This window comes from Lytechinus variegatus, chromosome 2, assembly GCF_018143015.1.
Source record: "Lytechinus variegatus isolate NC3 chromosome 2, Lvar_3.0, whole genome shotgun sequence".
Classification (NCBI taxonomy): Eukaryota; Metazoa; Echinodermata; class Echinoidea; order Temnopleuroida; family Toxopneustidae; genus Lytechinus; species Lytechinus variegatus.
In genome coordinates this window covers 74,912,652-74,936,645 of record NC_054741.1, presented here as the reverse complement: position 1 = coordinate 74,936,645, position 23,994 = coordinate 74,912,652, and the positions used below count along the sequence as shown (strand labels likewise).

At 35.2% G+C, this 23,994-nt stretch overlaps 1 protein-coding gene across 2 annotated transcripts in view; it reads left to right on the top strand.

Moving 5' to 3' along the window:
* The window catches only part of LOC121409020 (MLX-interacting protein-like), a 46,321-nt gene extending 26,847 nt beyond the window's left edge, over positions 1–19,474 (top strand). The window contains exons 3-18 of one of the 2 annotated variants that reach the window (XM_041600796.1): positions 969–1,039; positions 1,672–1,815; positions 2,279–2,432; positions 3,144–3,239; positions 3,706–3,794; positions 4,157–6,266; positions 6,806–7,029; positions 7,449–7,620; positions 8,157–8,269; positions 9,351–9,386; positions 12,664–12,726; positions 12,978–13,065; positions 13,512–13,611; positions 14,775–14,898; positions 15,917–16,046; positions 16,559–19,474. In XM_041600796.1, coding sequence (XP_041456730.1) covers positions 969–1,039; positions 1,672–1,815; positions 2,279–2,432; positions 3,144–3,239; positions 3,706–3,794; positions 4,157–6,266; positions 6,806–7,029; positions 7,449–7,620; positions 8,157–8,269; positions 9,351–9,386; positions 12,664–12,726; positions 12,978–13,065; positions 13,512–13,611; positions 14,775–14,898; positions 15,917–16,046; positions 16,559–16,674 — 3,830 coding nt within the window. In that variant the 3' untranslated portion in view covers positions 16,675–19,474. The remainder of the gene's footprint in view (positions 1–968; positions 1,040–1,671; positions 1,816–2,278; positions 2,433–3,143; positions 3,240–3,705; positions 3,795–4,156; positions 6,267–6,805; positions 7,030–7,448; positions 7,621–8,156; positions 8,270–9,350; positions 9,387–12,663; positions 12,727–12,977; positions 13,066–13,511; positions 13,612–14,774; positions 14,899–15,916; positions 16,047–16,558) is intronic. The other variant, XM_041600797.1, reaches the window with a different exon arrangement.
* Positions 19,475–23,994: the final 4,520 nt, after the last annotated feature.

The following is a 23,994-nucleotide window of genomic DNA, read 5'->3' as shown; positions in this document are numbered from 1 at the left end:
CTTTGGCTATGCATTTATCTACATTTGCTACTCTCCACCCAAGTGACTGTACATGTAGTAATGGTTCCTCGGTAGGAAGGAAAACCTTGAATGCTCAAGGACCTGTCACCTGATCAGGGTAGCTGTTCTAAAGCGGGGGGGGGGGGGGGGGGGGGATAGCATGGCCCTTGGAAGCAGGGATGCTGAAACACACCAAAAAATTCCCTTGGGGGTACATGTATTATTCTCCATCTCCATAGGCAGCATCCCCAGGTATTTTGGAAGTTGTGTAAAAATAGAAAAATATAACTAAAATGACCTTTATTTTTTTTTGGGGGGAGGGGCTTTTTGATTTCTCTGGATCACTTTTACCTGCATTTTGTAGTGGAAACCAGTACAGTACACATAACCAGAAAAATAGCATGTCAACCCTACACAATGTGCAGATTCTAAATGTAATCTCTATAAATTAAAAACCACTCGAATTATTTCAATTAAAGTACAATGTTGTATGGATATACCATGTAACACTCATGACATTAAAGAGAAATTCCAGTAGTTGCAGTAAACACTGATTTCATGAGAAAGTCTATAAACCAATGCTTAATTGTCAGTATATCGGGGATCTAGATCGGGTACAGTTACATTAACTGAACTTTGTGAAATCTTGAAATCTACGCTGAAAAATGTTCACACCGAAGATCCCAACACAGATAAGCACACGTGGGACAATGTATAATTATTGCTTAGAGCGTCGGGCCCGACGCTCTACCCGAATCCTGTGCTTATTTGCTGATTTCTCAGCAATTACACAATTTCTTCCAGAATCCTTTGGCACATGCGTTTTTTTTTATACAACCAGACACTTTGGTGGGCATTTCATTGGATTCTGTACGAACTCATTTTGATATCGTTACCAAAACTAGCATTTACCTTTAAAGAACATGATCTGTATTAATGATTATTTGTTTTCATTGTTTTTATCACAGTTATCTTGGGTAGGCAACCCCAAATTTGCCAATTTTCATCTCCGTTGATTGACAGCTACAACACCCCACAGGTAATATGAAAAAAATCCTGACTCAAATCCCACACTAGATAACTTGATGCATTTTTGAATTTCTTTTGCTTGCTGATTTTTAACGTTGCTTTTCATATTTAATATGCGTGATATATTTTCATTGTATCATGAAATCATATGAAATGTTTGTGCGAAAGTAGTACGGAAAAATGTTTAAAATTGCCTGCTATTCGCCATACTTAGCTCCTTTGTGTAAATACATGTATCTCTTCTTTCTCTTTTTAATTTTCTGTTTAATGCATATTATTTATATGTACTTAGATTTGGATTTGCTAGGTTTATAGAATTCGTATTGGACTGTATAGCCTTTTTTGTATGATTTTTTTACCATAAAAATTGACCTGAATTTGGGATGAAGCAAAATTTTGGGTTATGTCATACACAGTGTAATTCAGTGAATAGCTCAGAAGAATTTCTTAAGTTTCCTTCTTTTTGGCATGTAATGTAATGATATCTTCCACATTCTTGGAGGCCTCTAACAATTTTGCCCTAAGACAGCGTTCTAAGCTATAAATAACACTCAATGTGCACAATCTGGTCTGACAAAAATGCATTGACTTGGATGATGATTCAACAATTGTGACTCAACTTAATTTTTCGTTCATGTTCAGGCTGTAATTCTTGAAGGCAAGTATTGGAAGCGAACTCTGTGTGCAGTTGTCAAGGAGTACCAGAAATGGAGGGTATTCTACAAGAAGAAGTCTATCCAATCAGGACAGCAGGAAGGAATTCTGGAAGACTTACTCTACCAGCAGGTATGACCCCAATACTTACATGTATTTTACAGATATTCATTTTAGTATATTACTTTATCTGGTAGTTAGTTTTTTTCTTAAGATTTAAATATACATTTAAGTTTATATTATAGGAAATCTTTCATACAGTCCTGAAGGATATTTCAAAGAGCAAAATGTTCATACAGCTATTCTTATAAAATATCTGATTTGCTAACCAAAAAACCAACAATAAGTCGCCTATAAGGAATTTTTTGAATTTTATTGGTCCTGAAAAGCACATCCCAATAATTTCCTGAAATTTGCAAAATTTGATCGTTTTGACAAATCACTTTGACACTCTTGAATTTTTTATTTCATTATGGCTGAAATGCAAGTCTGTACCCCCTAGAAATTCATAAATGGGATGGGGAAGCGGTAAATACAGTATTTATGATCAAGTACCTTATTGCTATTTCATTTGTTATTTCAAATGTTGAAACAGCATATCCAGGCGCTAAGCAAGAACTTCCTGGACACCAGCTCGGAAGAAGGGACACCAATGGTCCTGGATGAAGAGACACTCTTCTCTGAATTCTCAGACACACTCTTCACCAGCCTTAATCCAAACTTCCCCTTCCCGAATCCTAAGGAGATAGGTAAGCTACTTTCTCAAATAGTTTACTTGCCCAAGAAACTGTCAGTTTCAAGCTTTTGTCTGTGATTATGACTCATCTTCTAGATCAGAGGTCTGTAAAGTGAAACATATCGGGGACCTGTTTCATGAAGAGTTACGACTATATTAACTTTTCCATTATGGTAGCAGGGCTCAGCAGCAAATCACTATCTAGGTTTCTATGGTAGTTTCAATGATGGTGAAGTTCCAATAGTAACAAGTCTTTGTGAAACGGACCCCAGGCTATACAACTTTTAAATTATAGGAAGCTTTTTTTAATTTGTATTAGATTCAAGGAAGTTAGCAGTACATGGATTTTTTTTAGTGTTCCCATCACAGCTGTGTGCCAAATATATTAATATTAATTCCCTTAAGAAAAAAAAGTTTAAATGTATACATATAGTGTGTGAGTTTCTTTTTCATTGAATTTGTAGTATATGTAGAGTTGTGGTTGATATAAGAATAATAATTATCAAGTCTCAAAGATTGCAATTGATTGAAGAGAGTGGAATTCTAATTAATCATTAGCCTCTAGAACTCAAGGATTTGCTGAAAATTATCTATGAAATCAAAGTGCATGACTGTATGACACATTTCTACCACATTAATGAATTTGCTCTGCCACTAAATTTTTATTTTCCTCTATCTGTGTTATATGTATATTTTTTAATATTCCTCTTTTGTCACCCCATAGCTCATGCTGGTATAAATGCAGACATCATTCAGCCTGGTTTAGTTCAGCTACAGCCATCCTTGGACGATGTAATGGATACATTTGACTCAACACCAGGTAAAAATATCACCATCCCCCCCCCCTTTCAAGGATGGGAGATGTACCTTTTAATAGAGGATTTTTACTGCTATGAGAACATTATTTGTCATGAATTAAAAAAAAAAAACACTGAATATGACCTGTTTTAATTGTCTGATTGCTTTATATTATTACAGTGGGAAGTAAACATGGACTTTTACAGATTGGGATTTCTTATTAGTCATTTTGCAGTTCGTCTTTATCCTTTTGTTTATTTTTCTCAACTTCATTTCTGTTTTCATTTTTTTTTCATTAATTGTCAAAGATATTTCCTAGTGGTTTCTTATTTCCTTTTTTTCATTTTATCTGTTTTCTTCCTATAGTCTTTTAAGCATCATCATACACGTAAATGTATGTTTGGTTTTAATGTGCTATTTAGAAGATCAATTTTATTTTATTTGTGAATACTACATCTCCCTCTTTCTCCTTCTTTATTCTTCCCCAGATGTAATGAAGTCCAGCTATCCTTCTGCTGCTCAATCAAATACATTTATATTCACAGGTCAACAAACTCAGACACAGCTCCTACAACAGGTATGCTACTATTAATTACAGTTTGTGATCCAAACAAGCAAAGTAGGCTAGGTGTAAGTTTCCTTTCAATGCTCAAAATGTTTTTTTTACCTTTTTTTTAAAGTATCAGTACATTTATGCAACTGATGGCTGAGATCTCTTTAGGAAATATAAAACCTTCACTGTGGGAACCTTATCCATATTTTGGATCTGAAGTTGTCCCAGATAGAAACATCCAAACAAGAATATGATATAAAGGTGTCATATGATTAAAACATAGGTAGAGACCAAATATTAAGCCTTAAGAATGTTTATGTCTATAAACAAAAATGAATAAGCTTTTGATATAATACAGGATATTTTACTTTCTGATTGTTTTTCAGAATGCTCTATGTATTGACAGCAGCATATCATCTTTCCAGACAACCCCAACAATGTCAGGAGAGGAGTCTGTTAGTATGCTACCTATGGATGATGTTCCGCTTATTGCAGGAACCAGTGGATTCAATCAGCCGCAGCGGCAACAACAGCAACAACAGCAGCAGCAGCAACAGATGTTACAGCATATCCAACCACCCCAGCCACAGCAACAGATGCTCCAGTCGCTTCAGCAGCCTGTGGAAACACAGAACACAATGTCTTCTTTTAATCTGGCTGGGATGCAGCAGGATAATCAAGACCAGATTATGAATATCTTGCCCAAACCTCAAGTAGGAGATCTAAACCTTAGCAATGGCAATCTGATCTTGAACCCACTAAATGGTAATACTACCCAGGGTAGTGTTGCTACTCTGGGCCAGCAGAATATGTTTGGTACACAGCTTCAGCAAAACACTACCCTTGAGTTGGGTGGTTTGGGTGGTGGACTTCAGATGACCAATTTACAGAATAATGTCCTGCAACAGCTTTTGCAGCAGCAGCAGCAGCAAAATCAACAGCAACAACAACAGCAGCAGCAGCAGCAGCAGCAACAGCAGCAGCAACAACAGCAGCAGCATCAACAACAGCAACAGCAACCACAAACAGAAGTGATCAACCAGTACTTGCCTCTGCAGGTACAGATCAACCAAATCAGTCCTCAGTTTGCAATGCAACAGCAGACAAAAGATTCATCTGCTCCACCTAGTAATCAAGCTGCTGCAGCGAGTAGCAAGCTACAGACAGTTACTCCTATAACCTTACAGACTGTGAATGCTCTGAATCAACAGCAGCAGCAAAAACCCCAGTCACGGACAGCAACAATGCAGAGAAGTCACAGTCTACCCACCAACAGCTTGCAAACTCCTAACCTCACACAGGGTTCTACTGTGATGGATACCAGTTTGGGTCAGTTATTTCAAGGCAGTCAGAATAAAAGTATACTCCAAGGAGTCAGTAATGCGCAGATGTTGCAGTTACCGCAGCCACAACAGCAATTGCAGGCCCAAACATCAGATGTGTTTGGCAGTGCTAATACTGAAACACAGGCCAAAGCTAGACAGCTTCTGAACACGCTGACATCTACGTTGGCCCAGGTTCAGAAGCAGCAGCAGCAGCAACAGGCACAAGGTCTGAGTGGTTCTCTCAATGTTACAGGTCTCACTGTCCAACAGACACAGGCTTTAAAGCTGTTGCAGGAGGTAGCCAAACATGTCTCTGCTGGTGAGCTTTTACAAAATAGCCAGCAGCAGCAGCAACTCCAAAAGCAGCAGCAACAGCAGCAACTTGAACAGCAAAAGCAGCAAGAGGAGCAGCAAAAACAACAATTATTACAACAGCAGAAAGAACAGCAGGCCCAGCTTAGGCGACAAAGGCAGAAAAATCAGAGGCAGCAAAAGCTGATTCAACAGCAACAGCAAAAGCAAGCACAACTGCAGCAGCAACAGCAGCAGCAGCAAAAACAGCAGCAGCAACACCAATTGCAACAGCAAAGATTGCAACAGCCCCAACAACAACCAACCCTCCTGCAGGGTATGAATACATCTAGAACTGACAGTCAACCTGTACTTACCCAAATCCTTGGTCGCAATTTCATTACAACTGGACTCTCTCAAGTGGCTACCATTTCTGGTGCAAATAACATTCAAAATCAGCCAACCACCTTTGCACAAACCCATTCTTTGGCACAGCAGCTGCAACAGAAACCCCAACAAGATGGACAAATCCAAACGCTACAAACAATTCAGTTCACAACTGGACAGCCTTCAATCTCATTGGCAACTCCCATTACCATCACATCCCTACAACAAAATACAGCCCCTTCACCCGAACAGAACAGTGCTAATACCAAACCCCAAACCACTTTCAAGCTTCAAACTAATCCTTCAGCAGGAGTCAGTCTGAAGCAACCGATCAAACCTAAGCAAGTCATCAAACCCAAGATACCAGCTAAGATTGCACCAGCACCTGTAGCTCCTGACCCTATACCAGTTATAGCCAAGAGCGAAATTGGAAAGACCAGTACTTCATCCAGTGGCACAGCACTTCTTACACAACTCCTTGCAGAAGGAGCAGGTATTTGATTGTTTCTTGATTTATTTATTTACTTGGATCTACCATTTGTAGATACCTGTTAAGGTTTTCTGGGAAATTGATCCATTTCTTTTATATTGCCTCCCCCAACCACTTATGAAAAACGTTTATATAAAAAAAGTAACAGGGTCATATTCTTCATTTAAAAACAAACCCAGAAAAATAATTGTTTTTTAGTATTCATTATTCTGGGCATTTTTTAAAATACCAAACTGTAGCCTTTGTTTGCATTTATATAATTATTAATGTCTGAAGGTTGTTATGTGTCCCAACTATTTTGTTTTTTGTTTTTGAGCCTTATGTATCTATTGGAGATAATGTAAGTAGCAAAAGTATGTTGAATGTTAAAGATTATTTATACCTGGCAAGCTTACAGCATTAGCAAGCAGAACTTAGACTGACCTTACAGCATTAGGGATCAGAACTTTAGAATGTGACTGTAAAACAACCTTATATGGCGATCTTTCAACATGTAAGATTGATTACATCAATCATTGACTTTGTCCTTCAATATTACACAGGCAAATATGACACATCACCAGCCAGCATTTCAATAAAACCTGAAGGTGGTTCTTGTACCCCAGTGAGGACCGTTGTCTTTCACCAGGTTAAGACTGAATCTAAACCATCTACCAAGGCAGCCCCATCCACACAGGCTAGTGCTCTCTCATTGGCCTTGGCCTCGAATTCTACTACAGCAGCGGGTAACAAGTCTAAAATAAGCAATACACCCATCAAGATGTTGGTAAGTTCAATATTTATTCATTGGTTTAGCATGGAAGAGGCTTAAATGATATCAAATCTATGAGTAGCCCCAAATTTGAAGGATGTACAATAAAAAGCAGAAAAAGATGTGATGAATTCTCGGTATGACCAAATAGTCCTTAAAAAGAATTTGATGACTGACATTTGATTTGTGTTTGATTGGGTTTAGGCAGTAATTTGTATATGGGATAGTTTAAGGTCATTGTGTTATTTACTTTCATAAATAATTTGATAGATTCACATATTGAGAAAGCACAGGAGAGAAATTTGTGCAGAAACACACATTGTCCTTGATGGAACTTGCTCTGCTTGTAGTTGTTCAGTGTAAAACTATTTTTTCAACGAGTGTTTATTTGATTTTACATTATATCAGTATGCATTTTCACTATTTTCATGTAGTCGAGTGAGCCACCTAAAACACAGGCTGTGAGACCTCCAACAGCAGGGTTCTTCACTTCTTCCCTGGCGTCTGTTTTTACATCTCCTCAATCATCCAACAATGCAACACCGGCTAGTTCAGTCATCACTATAGCAACCAGCGACATTGCTCACTCAAGCAAGTCTTTGCAAAGTGAGTCCAAAATAGATATTTGTCTTATAAACAGAGATGTTCAGTGATGTGTATCACGGATGCCTCATGAATGAAATCAGCTTGATTATCAGTCATTTTTATCAATTCTCTTGTAAATCATGAACTTTGAATTTTTTTTGTTCTTCCAGTACAGAAGAAATTATTTACTCTTTTGGCCCTTAACTACTTCATGGAAGTGAGCCACTGATCAGACTGATCCTACATCATTCTTATAAGATTGCTGCTAATGTTTTCATTGTTTTTTTATCAATCATTCCTAGATTCGTAATTCAAAATAGAAGTAAATGAACGTGTTGTGAGCTCTAGATTTATCTTGATTTGAGAATAAGAATAAATTGTTTCATAGTGTCTTCTTAGCTTGCGGTTACTTGCTATTCGGTAGTTGAAATAACTGACATTTTTCATGGTTGATTATCCTAATCATTGTGCATATAAAGTCTATATAAATTTTGTTATCAGTGTCATTCTTACTGTTCTATGTTCATTTTTTTTTTATTTCTTTGATAATTTATCAGGAATAGAACCAGCAAAAGAGCCTCTGATGTCACTATCACCATTCTCTTTGAATACCACACCTATTTCCATCAGTCCAGCACCAAGTCCAATGTCTATCATTGAAGATATGGATGTAAGTAGTCCCATGTATAGAATTATGTGTTCTCGTTAACAAAGCCTGTAATAGTCCAGTAGTGAAAGTTAATTCATGAAAATTGCTATGGTGCATGAGGATTTCAGCTTGGTTAGACTGCAAACACTGAAGTGAAAACTTTGCAGATTGTTTTGAAACGGAGGGTTCAATTGTCAACAATGAATTCTTGTCTATAAAGGCACAATGACTTTTTCACAAGGGAAGAGTCATTCTATCCATCATTGTTTTATGCAGAAGATATGAAAATAAACTGAATAAGATTGGAATTCAAACTACTCGTTAAGCTGTCTGTTAATAGTACAAATCTGGTTCTCTTTCAATATCATCTATATGTTTTACCCTAGTCATACATTGCATATTCATATGCTATATTTCTAGAATTTCTTATTCAAACTATATTTCATACCTCGTGCTATAATTTAGAAATAGACTTAATTCGTTGTGTGACTAGTCAATGCTCTAATTCTGTTAGAGATTACCGGTAGAATGTTCTTGTTTTCACAATGGATAGTCATTTCTACATCTAATAGAGCTTGCTATGTCAAATTCTTGATTACAGCTGCTTTTCATAATACAGTTTGTAACTTTAGATACCAGCAGCGAATGACCTGAATACGATCATGTTGAGTTTATCATTGTAGACATAGTTCATGAATTTGTTTCTAGCTTTAGACAAACAAGTCTTATGTCATGCTAAGTCAAGACAGTAACAAACTTTATATCCCTCCCCTTCCCATATATATCTCTACCCCTTCCCCAATATATACCTACCTTATCCCCTTTTCTTTCCACGATAACTCTTTTCTACCATCTCTGTACCCAACCTTATTCCTAATCTCCCCCCCCCTTTGCCTTCTCCACCATTACCATATCTTGATCATCACCATACCTCTATACTTTCCTTTTTTCACTGTACCCATACAATACCTAAACCTGTTTTGTTATTACAACCATATACCCCCTGTACCTCAATCATTCTTCACTTCATATACTATACCATGGTTCTTTCTCTTTGGTTCTCCTCCTGTATCCAACCCTTTATATTTCTTCATATATGCAGAGCATGAATGATGTGAACATGTCGTCTAAGGAAGAGGTAGGCAAAGAATTAAGGGACTCTATTCTTAATGATTTGCCTGCTCAACCGTTTTGTGTTCCCTCCTTTTGATTTGGACTGTGTTTCATTCTGTTGGCATTAAGCAGAGCTTGATACTTGCTTGGGCTCAACCTAGGATGTTGCTCAGTGAACTAAGGAAATCTAAAATTTTTCCTGCATGTAACTCTAAACTCCTCGAAATCCAGATTTTCTGTATAATCTGTCATGCAACCAAAAACTTGTATGTTTACATATTAGTATTATGTTTTCTTTTTGTTATGAATGAAGCATCTTTAAATCAATAAATTCTTTTACACAATATTTAATTTCTTTTGTTACCTTTAAATGTAAAAAAAAAAAAGAAAATGCTTGTTATATAGATCAATCCCAATTTTCAGGCTACTGCTTGATTTCACGATCTATTCCTGTATTATAGGCAGCTCTAAACTGATTTTGACTAGCCTCAATCATCATGGATTATTTTTTATACTGAATGAATCACTTTCATTCAGGCTGTCAAAGTGAATGTTTAACAAATAACGGTTGTACAGTTCATATAGTGGGGAAACTGTGACATTCAAAAAGCGAGCTTCACAAGTACAACGTGAAGATGTCAGTGAGGTTGCATGTATCTGAGCAGCAGAGTGTCGAGTTCTGTTTTTGTCTCACCTGCGAAGCAAAGTGAGACTATAGGCGCCGCTTTTCCGACGGCGGCGGCGTCAACATCAAATCTTAACCTGAGATTAAGTTTTTGAAATGACATCATAACTTAGAAAGTATATGGACCTAGTTAATAAAACTTGGCCATAAGGTTAATCAAGTATTACTGAACATCCTATTAGAGTTTCATGTCACATGACCAAGGTCAAAGGTCATTTAGGGTCAATGAACTTAGACCATGTTGGAGGAATCAACATCGAAATCTTAACCTGAGGTTAAGTTTTTGAAATGTCATCATAACTTAGAAAATATATGGACCTAGTTCATGAAACTTGGACATAAGGTTAATCAAGTATCACTGAACATCCTGCATGAGTTTCACGTCACATGACCAAGGTCAAAGGTCATTTAGGGTCAATGAACTTTGGCCGAATTGGGGATATCTGTTGAATTCCCATCATAACTTTGAAAGTTTATGGATCTGATTCATGAAACTTGGACATAATAGTAATCAAGCATCACTGAAAATTTTGTGCAAGTTTCAGGTCTCATGATTAAGGTCAAAGGTCATTTAGGGTCAATGAACTTTGGCCGAATCGGGGGTATCTGTTGAATTACCATCATAACTTTGAAAGTTTATTGGTCTAGTTCATTAAACTTGGACATTAGAGTAATCAAGTATCACTGAACATCCTGTGCGCGTTTCAGGTCACATGACCAAGGTCAAAGGTCAGTGAACTTTGGCCGAATTGGGTGTATCTGTTGAATTACCATCATAACTTTGAAAGTTTATGGATCTGATTCATGAAACTTGTACGTAAGAGTAATCAAGTATCACTGAACATCCTGTTCGAGTTTCAGGTCACATGATCAAGGTCAAAGGTCATGTAAGGTCAATGAACTTTGGCCATGTTGGGGTTTTTTGTTGAATAACCATCATATCTCTGTAAGTTTAATGGTCTAGTTCATAAAAAGTGGACATAAGAGTAACCATGTATCACTGAACATCTTGTGCGAGTTAGAGTAGTATTCAAAGTCAGCACTGCTGCTATATTGAACCTCGTGATGCAGGTGAGACGGCCAGAGGCATTCCACTTGTTAAATTTTGTATTGCTGTGTTATTGCAATGTGTTCATGGCATGTAGTGCTTTGTACACCTTCGTTATTTTTTATTTTAACTTGCTTTAACAATTTTCTTTTTTTTTGGGGGGGGATTCAATGGGCAATATCAAGTTTGGTGTAGATGTGTCAACATTTCAGGCATAACTTGCACTATCCTGCTAGCCACTACATCTAGCCTGAAATGAAACTAGCGCTAGCATTGAATTCAGTAGGAATATAATGATTTGTTATATTATACTGCATAGACTGATTTTAGCATTGGGACGAGAATCATTAGCTCAATTTGCACTCTCAACACCCACACATACCCCAAACTCGATATTTCAAATGTTATTCAAAAATGTTCACTGATGCTTCCCATATCAAAGTACAAATAATTTGTCCTTTGAACAATTTGTTTTTTTTGGGGGGGAATTCATTTTTCATTCTACATTACATTTTATTAATCTCCCTCTTTCTTCTATTTGTGTTTATTGGTGATGGTAATTATTATGCAGATACCACTTGTGTATACAATGAATTTGTTGTTATATTTGTATTATGTGAATATACATCTAGTGTACAATAAGTTATGAGTGATTGTGATGGTTATTAGTCTCCATATGAACTAACATAATGTTGAAAAACATCAAAAATTTACTTCAAGCATCATCTCCCCAATTCTTTTCACCTAAGCCATTATTTTTTCTTTTTCTAAAGTGATTTCTTTTTTTGTTTGTGGATAAATTGCAGGTTGATATTGTCTTTTATTGGTGTACATTGTACATGCACCTTATGCACATTAACTTTGATATACTGTTTTTTTTTCAAGATCATGAATTCTTTGAGCTTCTTCGGCATGTAATTTAAGTTTGTGGAAAACAGGTTGTAAAGCATTATTAAACTTTAGGCCACCATAGTAACCTTGTACTTCTTTAAAGATATATGATCAAAATCCATTTCAAATACATTTAATACTTAAATACTTTTGATTAAAAAGTACTTAACTTACATAATACCTAGAAAAAGAAATTCATATTCAATGCTTTAAATAGGACAAACTCAGGTCATTGTGAATTTCTTCGATTTGCATGAATAATGACATGAGGGCATTTAATTTGAAATTGTTTCTTTTGACTATATGTTTAACTTTCTTTTACACATATGATATTACGATAGTTAATTTCAACCTCATACTTTGACTTTTTTAGAACTCATAATACTGGATCACATGAGAATGTTTGATTATTGGAAATATATATTCTATTGAGCTATGTAGGTATCCATTTTGTTGGGGAGGGGTGTTTGAAATTAGTTGATGAAATATACAAATTTCAGCAACAACAAATTTATATTAATTTGATTGAGATACTTCAGTGCCCAGGGAGGTTAATTGGAAAAAGGGTCAGTATTTTATAAAGATTATATTGCTGATAATCTGTTTACCTTTTTAGAGAATTAAATGCATTCCTTCCAAACTCATAATCTCAATATAACTTATTCTTCTCATTTACAGGAAAAAGGAGGAGGGAAACAATCTCATATTTCAGCTGAACAAAAAAGGAGATTCAATATCAGAGTAAGTTTGAACATAATAATCTAAAACAACCAAGGCTATCAACACCTGTGGAATGAACTTGGCAAAGATGGAAAAAAAATGATTTGCCAAGTCTATTTGCCCTAAGTTGACCAACTAGATTAATTGTGATTGGTTTATTAACTTTTTGGATAATTTTAATATAAAAAATATTTTGCCAGGTCTTTGAACATTCTGTAAAAATTGGTATTTGATAGTGATTTCTTGTTTGTTTCTTTCTTTCTGCCTTTCAGTCTGGATTTGATCACTTGCATTCACTTATCCCGTCCCTGGCTCAGAATCCTAGTGCTAAGATTAGCAAAGCCAACATGCTTGTCAAAGGTAAGCTCACGTTGAATGGGTTATTAAATCCCCACTTTCTTGAGTAAAGTGTTAAAACTGTATGTAAAGAGTAGAGAATAAAAGTTATTGAAATAAATGTGAAATCTATTGAATTATGAAAGAACTGTGGGGTTGAAAAAAATTAATGAGAATACCATTAATGTCCTTAAAGCAAAAAGAACATACAATTAATATTAATCCATTCTAATTATCTGCCATATTATGATTTAAGTGACCTTACCTAATTTCAATTCTTAAGAAAGAAAAGTCTAGGTTGAAATAACTAGCTTGAATATATCTCGTGGCGTTTCTTGCATAATACACATAATCTTCATAAATAGAGTGTAAAATGAAACCCATCTTTGTGAATGAAAGGGCTAGTATGCAAGAGTTTTTGTGTATAACATTAGATAAAAGGGTAAAACCAACCAATCAATTGTTTTTAGCTGTGGAATACACCAAGAAACTCCAGTCTGATCGAAGGCAGATGAAAGAAGAGATCAACAGTCTCAAGCAAGAAATTGCGGGTCTTCATACTGACATCGGGTAAGACCTATTGTATCGTTTGCAAGTTCACATTATCTTGTGGCAAGTTTCTAAATGGTTTATATTCCATTCATCCGCAAGCAGTTGGTCTAGACCTCAGATACTACATGGGCGGAACCCAATTAGCCCACTATTAATGTGGTCTAATTGCTATTTGGTCTACATTACACTTGGTGTAATACCTAGTAAGTCTAATGCTCATTAGTCTAATTCTCATTTGGACAAATTTCCAGTAGTCTCATTTCCATGAGGATGTCCTATAATTTTTTCTTTGTCAAGTGAAAATTTGGTTCATACAGTTCATTTAACCATATAACTTAGATCAAGTGGATATTAGATGAAATTGATATAGCTTAACTTGAAATTAGACCATATGGTAAGTTGGCTAGTGGCAATTAGACCAAATGGTTTTTGACAGGATACCATGTGTGATGAAATATAATGGAAAGAAGAGGAGGGTGTAAACCAATCGTCAAGTTAACTTTAAATTGTCATTCTAAAGACTGAAATATTTCATATTTTGTATAATGTAATACAAATATTTTCTACTCTCCACCTACTTGTTGATGGTTCTTCATTTTGGGCTGATGTAAATTAACCACTTAAAGATAAATTCCAGTTTTGGTAACGATCTCAAAATGACTTTTTACAGAATCTAATATAATGACCATCCAAGTGTCTGTTTGTATGAATAAAAAATGTGTGCCTATCTGTGTTGGTGATCTTCAGTGTGAACATTTTTCAGCGTAGATTTCAAGATTTCACAAAGTTCATTTTATGTAACTGTACCAGATCTAGATCCTCGATGATATACTGACAATTACGCCGGGTTTTACAGACTTTCTCATGAAATCAGTGTTTACTGCAACTACTGGCATTTCTCTTTAAGCAACTTTATTTTTAATATGAATATTTTCTTCTATGTTCCATATGACATCCTATTGGTAGATTCGCCCCCATGATTTTGATGTGTCACTTGGTATTGAATCACAAGAGGAACGTTCTTTGCTCCAGACAATCCATTTATTCATTTATTTGTTTGTTTATTTATTCATGTCATGTCATGTCACTCAAGAAAATTCTTTTTACATGCATCTTTAAAAAGTTTTATGCCAATAAATATTAAATCTTGCTTTTTCTGTATCTTCATGTCATTTGATCAGTGAAAGTCAATCACAGTTGCCAGCCAGTGGAGTCCCTGTTACCAGACAGCGGGTTGACATGATGCGTGATGTATTTGATGAATATGTCAGAGAGAGGACCACACACAATTGGAAGTTTTGGATTGTATCCTTTTGTTTCATACAAACAATGATGTACAGGGAAAACATTACTGTAATATTCAAGCACAGCTTTTAAGACTAAGATGTACACGGAAATCATTGCTGTAATATTCGAGTACAGCTTGTAATATAAAGATGTACACAGAAAGCATTGGTGTAATAGTCTGTTTATTAAAAGATACTTTTATTAAGCCTCTAAATCTGGGCCACTTAAAACATTGCTGAGCAATTGATCTAAAGGCAGACTATGTAGGCTCGATTTAATTCATCATTATATGCAGTCATTCGTACAAATCAAATCCGTGAGTGATTGATAGGATGTGTGTTGTAGAGCCTGGGTCAGTTTTTCAGTTAGTCTGTACCCTATTGCAAGACATTTTTTCTTCCTCTTCCAGTATTTGTCACTTTGCATGAACTAAACAAGAACTTCAAGTTTCATTTTCAGTGGTACTTGTATTTCGTAGTACCAATTTTCCCCTTTGAATGATTAGCTTTGTGAATGGGTCTGAAGAATAATCAGCAATTTCCTGTTTCGTATTAATTCAAAGTCTTTTTTGAGACTACATATTTGAGATTTACTGTTGTCTTTAAATAGTCATATTTCTACTAATAACACAGTATCACACGCAAACAATTCTTTACAAAAGTCATTAATTTTTTAAGAAAGAAAACTATTGGAAACAGTTCTCAACACACACTAACAGTCCAGTTTTGACCCTTGCTAGAGGTGAGCTACTTTTCCCCAACACCAAAAATACAGGGAGACTCATTAAAGTCACATTCTCCTCCCATCCCACTTCAGTAGTGGGCTAAAGGGGGGGGGGTTATGTGACGTTTGTGAGTCTCCCTTTATGTTTAGTTTTGAGGAAAGTAGCTGCCCTCTCACAAGAGTTCAAATTGGGCTAATCACACACTGATGGCACACTCACTCAATTGGATATTGGAAGTGGTGTCAAGAGATTTTTTCATGTTTCCCATTGAGTTCTTCCTAGCTTTCCTTAGCTAATCTTTTCAACCCTCAGTACAGCATTATTATCCGACCTCTGTTTGAGTCATTTAACAGCACGGTTTCCACGTCTAGTCAGGAAGAGCTGACAAGATCTGTTCGGTCGTGGCTTGATCAACACTGCTCCCTCCTAACTCTTCGACCCAGTGAGTTCCCTTAATTTGTTATATAATCTTTTCATATTTTAGGTTTACAATGTATTTAGACTCTTTATTTGATATTTGCTTTCCTTGCGCGCAAGTTGCTCCCATATTTTGACATCTCATCCTTTGCATGAATCCAGCCTTTATTCACTACGTGCCCCATTCGCATGTTGATTATTCTAACTTTTCTGTATAAAGTAATAAGTACTCAAGATTTTTTTTTGGCTTTAATCCTTTCTTTATCATAGTTGTGAAGTTGTCTGTAATGAACACCCATGCTTGTTAACATGAAATATATTATCAGTTTCTTAGACTGATATCAGTTTTAAATTCATACTCTAAATAATTATGCTTAAAGGTGTGATTGATTATCATACCGGTGCACCCTGAGCACTCTGCATCGTGGATTGAGCGTATTATTATTCATATCTCTTTATTATGACCATATTTTTCTTTGTGATGATATGTACATTAAATTCATTCTTTCTTTACCTCCTTTCTTCCCTTCTTTCCAGCTGTATTGTCCTCGTTGACCCTTCTCAGTCGGACCACGTCCATCCTGTCAGACCCTACACAGATCCCACAGCAAGCCATTGATGCAGTCACTCGTAAGGAAGATGAAGTGGACTAGATGGAACAAGTCACCAGAAACCACTTGTCTTGGATTGCACAATATTTGTGCATTGGTGTTGATTAGTAAGGTGAATGATGTTCGGTTTATGAACACTGTCAACAATGTAACTTGTCTGTGAGAATTTATTCAAAGCCTTTTAAGGAAATAGTTATTGAGCCATGACAATACTTCTGTTTTGATTGTAATCATATAAGTTCAGGTCTAATGGCATAAAGCTGGTTTTGGATACACGTATGTGGTCTAAAAATCATTAATCCATGCTTATTGCATGCCTTATTGACAGTTTATAGCACTTATATCAAGAAGAGTCCCATAATTAATGCACATTTTTGTCATGGAGTGCTCCTTATTCACTTGTTACTATGGTTTCAGCCGTTGGATACCGAATGATTTTGCTATAACAGATCTTTTTCATAGACTCCAGCTTTCATAAATGCAGGCTCAGTCTCCTAACAGGTTAATCGACCCACTATTTATTTGTGTGAACGATGGGCTTGATATTTAAAAACAGTGGGTTCAATGTCTGATGAAATCATAGCAACACACACATGTATTATAATGCCCTATGACAAAAGGGTGTGTTTATAAAATTGGCGATGTTCTCAGTGTATACACCAAATTGAACATCATTAGCATGGATTTAGATTCATAACCATCTTTGTGCCTGTGAGACTTCATTGGTTTTCTTAAACTGACATATGACAGTTAATGATCAATTCCATGCTTCTGTCATGTAGGATTTTCAGTTTGATTTTAGAACTGTCAAGGGTCTTCATTACAATTATGCAATGCATCTGTGTTGTTTGTCTTTGGATTGACTACATACTTGATATACAGTTAAATAGTTTGTCATAAGGTTATTCATGAGGGTTTTCTTTCATTTATACTTATTATAATGACAAATTTGCAATAACATTTCAAAGCTTCTAAAATCACTCAATTTCATGGGCTGAAAGTAAATCAGTTATATAAATTGTATTTTGTTTCTAATTATAACTAGTCTTTATGAATCAGAACCCAGAAATGAGTAGATTATGGCCATGCATCAGGGAGTATTATGTTGTAACTTGAGAATATTTGTGCTATTATCTGGTGTTTGTGTTTGAACCACCAACGTTTATTTTTCCCCCAGTATTGTATCTCCAATGCTTCTTGTTGTCTTGTATGTTAGACTTGGGAGGCTTATATGAGATAGAATTCCTATTATGATTATTAAAATGAATACATGACTATCACTAACTGTGCTATTGGGATAAATTCTCTTGCATAATATGGTATTAATATTCATCCATTTCAGCATTCTTGATATTATTAATCTATTTTTAATACAGGTGGGCAACATGGATAGCAGAATTATTATTTTTTTCCTTTAAATACATGTTTTAATCTTTATTCTTTATACTGCTTGAAGACAAAGTTGAAATGTATTTAATGACATTTCACTCTATATTTGAAAGCAATGAAAGTAATGTAATCAACTTTTCTTGGTTCACGTTCTTCTGAGAATTTTTTTTTTTAAGTTGCAGCTGATAATATGATATAGATATGATAAGAAGATGAAAAGTGTAGAGTTTATGTGTTGTGGGGGGCAGATGAGCAATTCAAAAATATTGTTATAATTTTGGATAGATGTATTTTTATAAAGATATGTATGAATGATTTCATAAAGAGCAATTAGAATTTTTATAAAGGGGTTAAATTTCTTGTTATAAAAAAAATGAAAAGTAACTTTTTTTTTATTGCTGCTTACATTTTCCATGCCATTTCAGCTGAATTTTTTTTAAGATAATACCTAGTGCATGTAGGACTTCATGCATATGAAAGCTCCTGTTAAAATCTGTATACAATTCTAGTTTACCATAACCATACTCTGGAATAATGCTTGACATTTAAATTTTGGTCCAGGCTCATCACATTTCACATTTCTGTTTAGTGCCTAGCATTTACATCCAAATATTCCAATTCAGCATGATAACAGTATCATATACCCATTGAATATAAACTGATTTGAGGGTGAATTTATAATCACATATTCATTTTTTGCTTTCTAATAAACTAAGAAAGTCAGTAAGGTATTTTTCTCCCTTCTATGCAAAGCATATCAAGATATATTTCTGAATTATAAAATAATCTTATAGCATTATTTCCCACTGGATGGCCATTGTTATTGAACCATGGTTGATATTTCTTTTCTGTGTCAGTGTGTATATAATAGAGCTTGTAAATTGTATATAGAATGCCTTGTGTATATTTAGTTATGGCTTTATTCATGTACAGTACTGTTGTGAAGAAATATAAAGAGCACCTGCTTGAAATTGAAATTGGCAGTAAAGAAAATTTTGCCAATTGGGAGATGGTTTAGTCATATTGAAAGATGCACAAGTAGAGAAGTATTTTGTAATTGATTAAAAGATCTGTATTCCTATTCAATGCCTGCATGCATATGGTTTGCTACCCATCATTGCACATTTAATTTTATGTATGTATGTATAATGTCTGTGTCATTGGGTGTCGTTTGGAAAATCATACTTAGTTTTTCACTGTGAACACAAATTTATTGGATGGATCGAGACTGTATTAGTGGTATTAGAGATGGTGTTTCATTACAATGATTTAGGAATATGTTTAGCATGGATTGTACAAGAGAATGGCATTGGTCACATTGAAGGAGCACAAGATGGATTGAAGTACACTTTCAGCCAGTCAAACAGACAAGGCATTGAAATAACTGGGTCCTGTTTCATAAAGGACTTGCAACTGTTGTAACTTTGCTGTTATGGCAACTACCATGGTAACAGGGCTCAGCAGCCAATCAGAATCAAGGTTTCCATGGTAGTTGCCATAATGGCAAAGTTACAACGGTTGCAAGTTGTTTATGAAATGGGCCCCGGATCCTTCTGAAGGAAGATGACAAAACACAGTGGATATTCCATGGTGTAGTTAAATCTGGCTTAACTTAGACTACACTTGTATGGAGTACCAACTGTCCATTCATTTACCAATTGAAGATAATTATCCTGCAGCAAAAAAATTGTCAATATCAGAATGCCATCCCTCAAGCATCTAATAGAGCTCTCTATAAGACAGGAAAACCAGCAGGACTAAATCAGTCCCCGGACATAAAAAATAGGTATCAACCAGTACCTGGATGAACTTATGCACATTTGTTTCTAGTACTTACCTTGCCCCGTCAAACCTGTTGGACAGTAATGCAACAATAATACATATTGGTAAGGGCACTTGTAATAAATACTTAAAAATTATTATATCAACAGCCGAGATCTCAAGGAGGGCCTCCAAGACCACCCCAACGCCTCCTCTCCCTGCCATATGATATACCAAAATACCCCAGCCTAGTTAGGGTTAGAAATATCTGAAGAAAATCCAAAAATAGTAAGCTTTAAGAATTTGGAATGTAACTCCATTACTGACTTTAAGGAAATAATTTACAGCTTTTATGTATAAATTTTGACTCTTAGCTTTGCAGACTATGCAATATGATATTGTGTAAACACAGTTATTGTAGCCGTTATCTTAAACCATCGCTGAAACCAAAGGGCCAACTATAATTAAAACTTGCTTTTACACAAAGATGGGTTAAGTTAATCCAATGCTTTGAAGTTATGTGATTTTAAAGACTTCTAAGCGAATTGAATTTTAAATTTTGTTACTTTTGACTAATTTGTATTCATGGTAGAGTTTACCTCGTTAAGAAATGACATGTGGAAAGAAGTTTCTTTCACTCCTACAAGTAATTGCTATCGGCAGGGATATCATTAGGTATTATGCTTAGGCAACGATGCGAGATCAGTGGTTTGTGTTGTAGTGATAAGAATTTATTTATTTTTGCACAGTTTTGAAATACGTGGTACACATGCAATTATTTTCTGACTGATATCATAAAATTGTAAATATCCCACACCTTATACCCTTGTAGTCTTTAGCCTAGCTTATCAAATGCCGCTTTCTCATATTTGCGTATCATGTAGTGTGATTAATATTCTTACACATTTGATTAATTTTTACCAAATGTATTCTCTTTCAATCCCTATCTTGCTCTAACATTTATTTTGTTCTTTTATCGACTTTGGAAGGGCATGAATGAATTGATATATTGTTGCTGAAAAAAAAGAGAATATTCACCAATGAATTCAAAGAGAGCTAATAATAGCAATAAAGATCACTTTTCTGAAGAAAAAAAAATTACCTTTCCTCTGCTATTTGTGCAATTTCAAATAGAAACCTTCATTGATCTGTAACACATGCAACAGTCAATATTGGCAAAGCTCACCAGTGCATTGTAGTAAAATGATAAAGCATAGGCAACTGCTTTTAATATCTTGTATCAGTTTTGCTCAGAAACATGTGGATAATCTTTATATTCTAGAGCTAAAACAACGATAGGATTTCATGCTTAACAAGTGAATGCTTGCGTTGGTCTCATTGAAAAGTAAAAAAAGGTGTCGTAATGTATATGTATTCAAGCAACTGACCGAAAGAAACACTGTTTGATTGGGTTATTGTATGCATGGTTTATGCATGAACTTACCAACTGGCAATTGTATCTTGTAAAAGTGAACATAGTATATTCATTACGAAAGTGCATCAAGTTTTCGTGCACATAGGTTTCTCCCTTTAAATTTCACTAACATGAGATAAAGCACCCTGATTTTTTTTTGTCCCCATTCACAATGATTTTTGTAATATTTGCTGTTGCTATTATATATTTTTTCCTTCTGTAAATTGCACTTTGAGTTCTGTTTGAGCCATCTACTAGGTGCCATATCTTCCAGTTACTACAAGGAGTTAGATTATGTGGATAATCAACACTCCTGCAATTGCACAAATTACTAACACATATGACTAGCTGGAATTTTGAAATTTGAAAGTCGGAGACAAATAATCTGAACTATCATGCAATGTAGATACTAGTAAATTTGACATAGACAGGAATTTAATTGGCCTCAGAGATATTTGACTTATCTGATCAAAATGAATACATGGAAATAGTTCATTATTGTAAAATTTTCACTGTAATTGATCTAAATTCATTGTTTGCATAATAGCATTTTTGTTGATGAAAAAGTGAGGGAAGGGCAGTTTTAGACAGATTTCATTGCACCTATTCATCTTAACACCCTTTTTTTATCAATTCACATATCCTTCGCGTTTCACTCATATTTAGAGGCCTTTAGAGAAACTAAAAAGCTTAATACATAAAAGGGAACATGCCTATATTCAAGCATTTGTGTTGACTCATTTTTTCCTTGTGCTCAAAATCTGAAATATTGCTGCATCAAAATGTTAGTCTTTTACTGTTTTCTGTTTTTGGTTAAACCGAAGCAATGTGCTGTTGTTGCCATGAATATAAGCCAGATTTAAAAGTTGTTTAATAATTGTTGGGTCAATTGATTTTTTTGTTAATATCGTGGTATTCTGTCAAACAAATTCAGATTAGATGGAATTGAAGTGCCTTAGACATACATAATGAGACCAATTGAAATATATGAAAAATCATGTGCTATTAGAGATGGCAAATTGTAACTGTAAAGCACTTCTACAGTTGCATTATAAACACTATCAGTACATAGCGACAGTTTGATTTATGACATGTGCGATTTTAAAATCCCTTTTTCAATTTTCTATATTTTCCTTGTTATTCCTCTTTTATTTTCTTGCCCACTGCCCCTCATTTCTATAAGGGGCATCATTAACAACACTTTGCTTCACCTATGTAATTTCCTGTAAAATATGTACAAAGGAATTCTGAAAATATCCAAGGGATTTTTTTTTTAATGTTATGCATCATTTGTGTGTGTACAATTTGGTTTGCCCATATACCGTTATTTTGATCTTGACCTAAGTAAGTTGAAGAAAAAATATACAAATAAAAATATCAAAGAAAGATTTCATTAGTGTCAGTGTATCGTTTGTTAAACGTGCAAGTGTTTGCATGTTAAACCTGTGTGACCAGAAAGTCAATATGATATCAACCTAATAGGTACCATCTCACAAGAACCTCTAACACTGCTGTAAGTGAGAGAGCTGATGGCAAGTAACATTTCCCCTACGGCGAAGTCAAAATAACATTTTTTATACCAGCTACATACATAAAGGTGGTTTGAATAATGGATCTACAGTGCGTATCAAAAAAAAGTTTACACTTAGAAAAAATCCTGTAAAATTATATATTTGTAATATCCTGACGATTTTTCCACATTTTAGCATTAGTACAGATCCATTTAAGCAAATGACGATAAACCTGTCGAAAAATATTTCTGCTTGAGTGAGCACCACTTGGTTTTGAAAAGTTGGTGAAAATTGATTTGCGCAGAATTTTGAAATAGTTATGCGAATAAAAGTAGACCTTAATCATGAAGAACACGTGGAAATTAGCAAATAAAATTGATATGAAGATATCTTTTACCTTTTTAAACTTGTTTCCTTGCCCAAAACACTTCGAAGAGTGCATTGCGCCCCATCCCACTCCCCCACACATCGAGTCCATCGTGACGATATTTGCTTTACACTGAGCTGTGATTTACATGAAATTGCTTAGGCTTGATTTTCATTTTGTTAATCATTGCCATGCTTGGGAAAAGTGTGGAGAAACAAGTATTAAATGAAAATGAAATGTATACCAACTTTAAATGATAAAAACTTAGTGAAAAATGCTGGAGATGTCTGATATAAACTTTTGTTCAGATTCAGTTATGTCCTCAGATCCAGCTGGCACAAAAGGGTAAAGGTTGTGCTTACTAAGTGTTGAAATTTCAAATTTGGGCGGCAAAATTGTTACAAAATGCTTGAATGTATCCGTTTTATTTCAATTGGCTAAAAGTGCTAGCGAAATTTATGAGAAATGCTTCACAGGGTAAGTTTGATTTCGCCCTTTCCCCTTGACACAGCGTGAAAACAAGCATTTCTGCGCAAACAGATTTCTGCGAGCTTTACAAAAATGGACAGTGCTCACTTGAGTGTAACATTCTGTCAAAACTTTTACCTTCATTGGATAGATGAGACCCAAACCCATAATTATATGGGAAAAAATTACCCACATGTTGTATATTTTTTAATTCCCAGGGCTTTTTCAAAGTGTAAACTTTTTTTTGATACGCACTGTAGTATCACATCCCAAATTACTCTCAACTTTCAGGCTAGTTGAATGTAACATGAAATGAGCATTTTAAGAGAGCCCGGTGAGGAATGAATGGGGTTGGACTGGCCTTGAACATCCCCCACCACCACAGAGGCAAAGAGGAAAATATATGTACTTGTACATGACAGACAAGGACTTGTAAAAATAAATTTAAGACA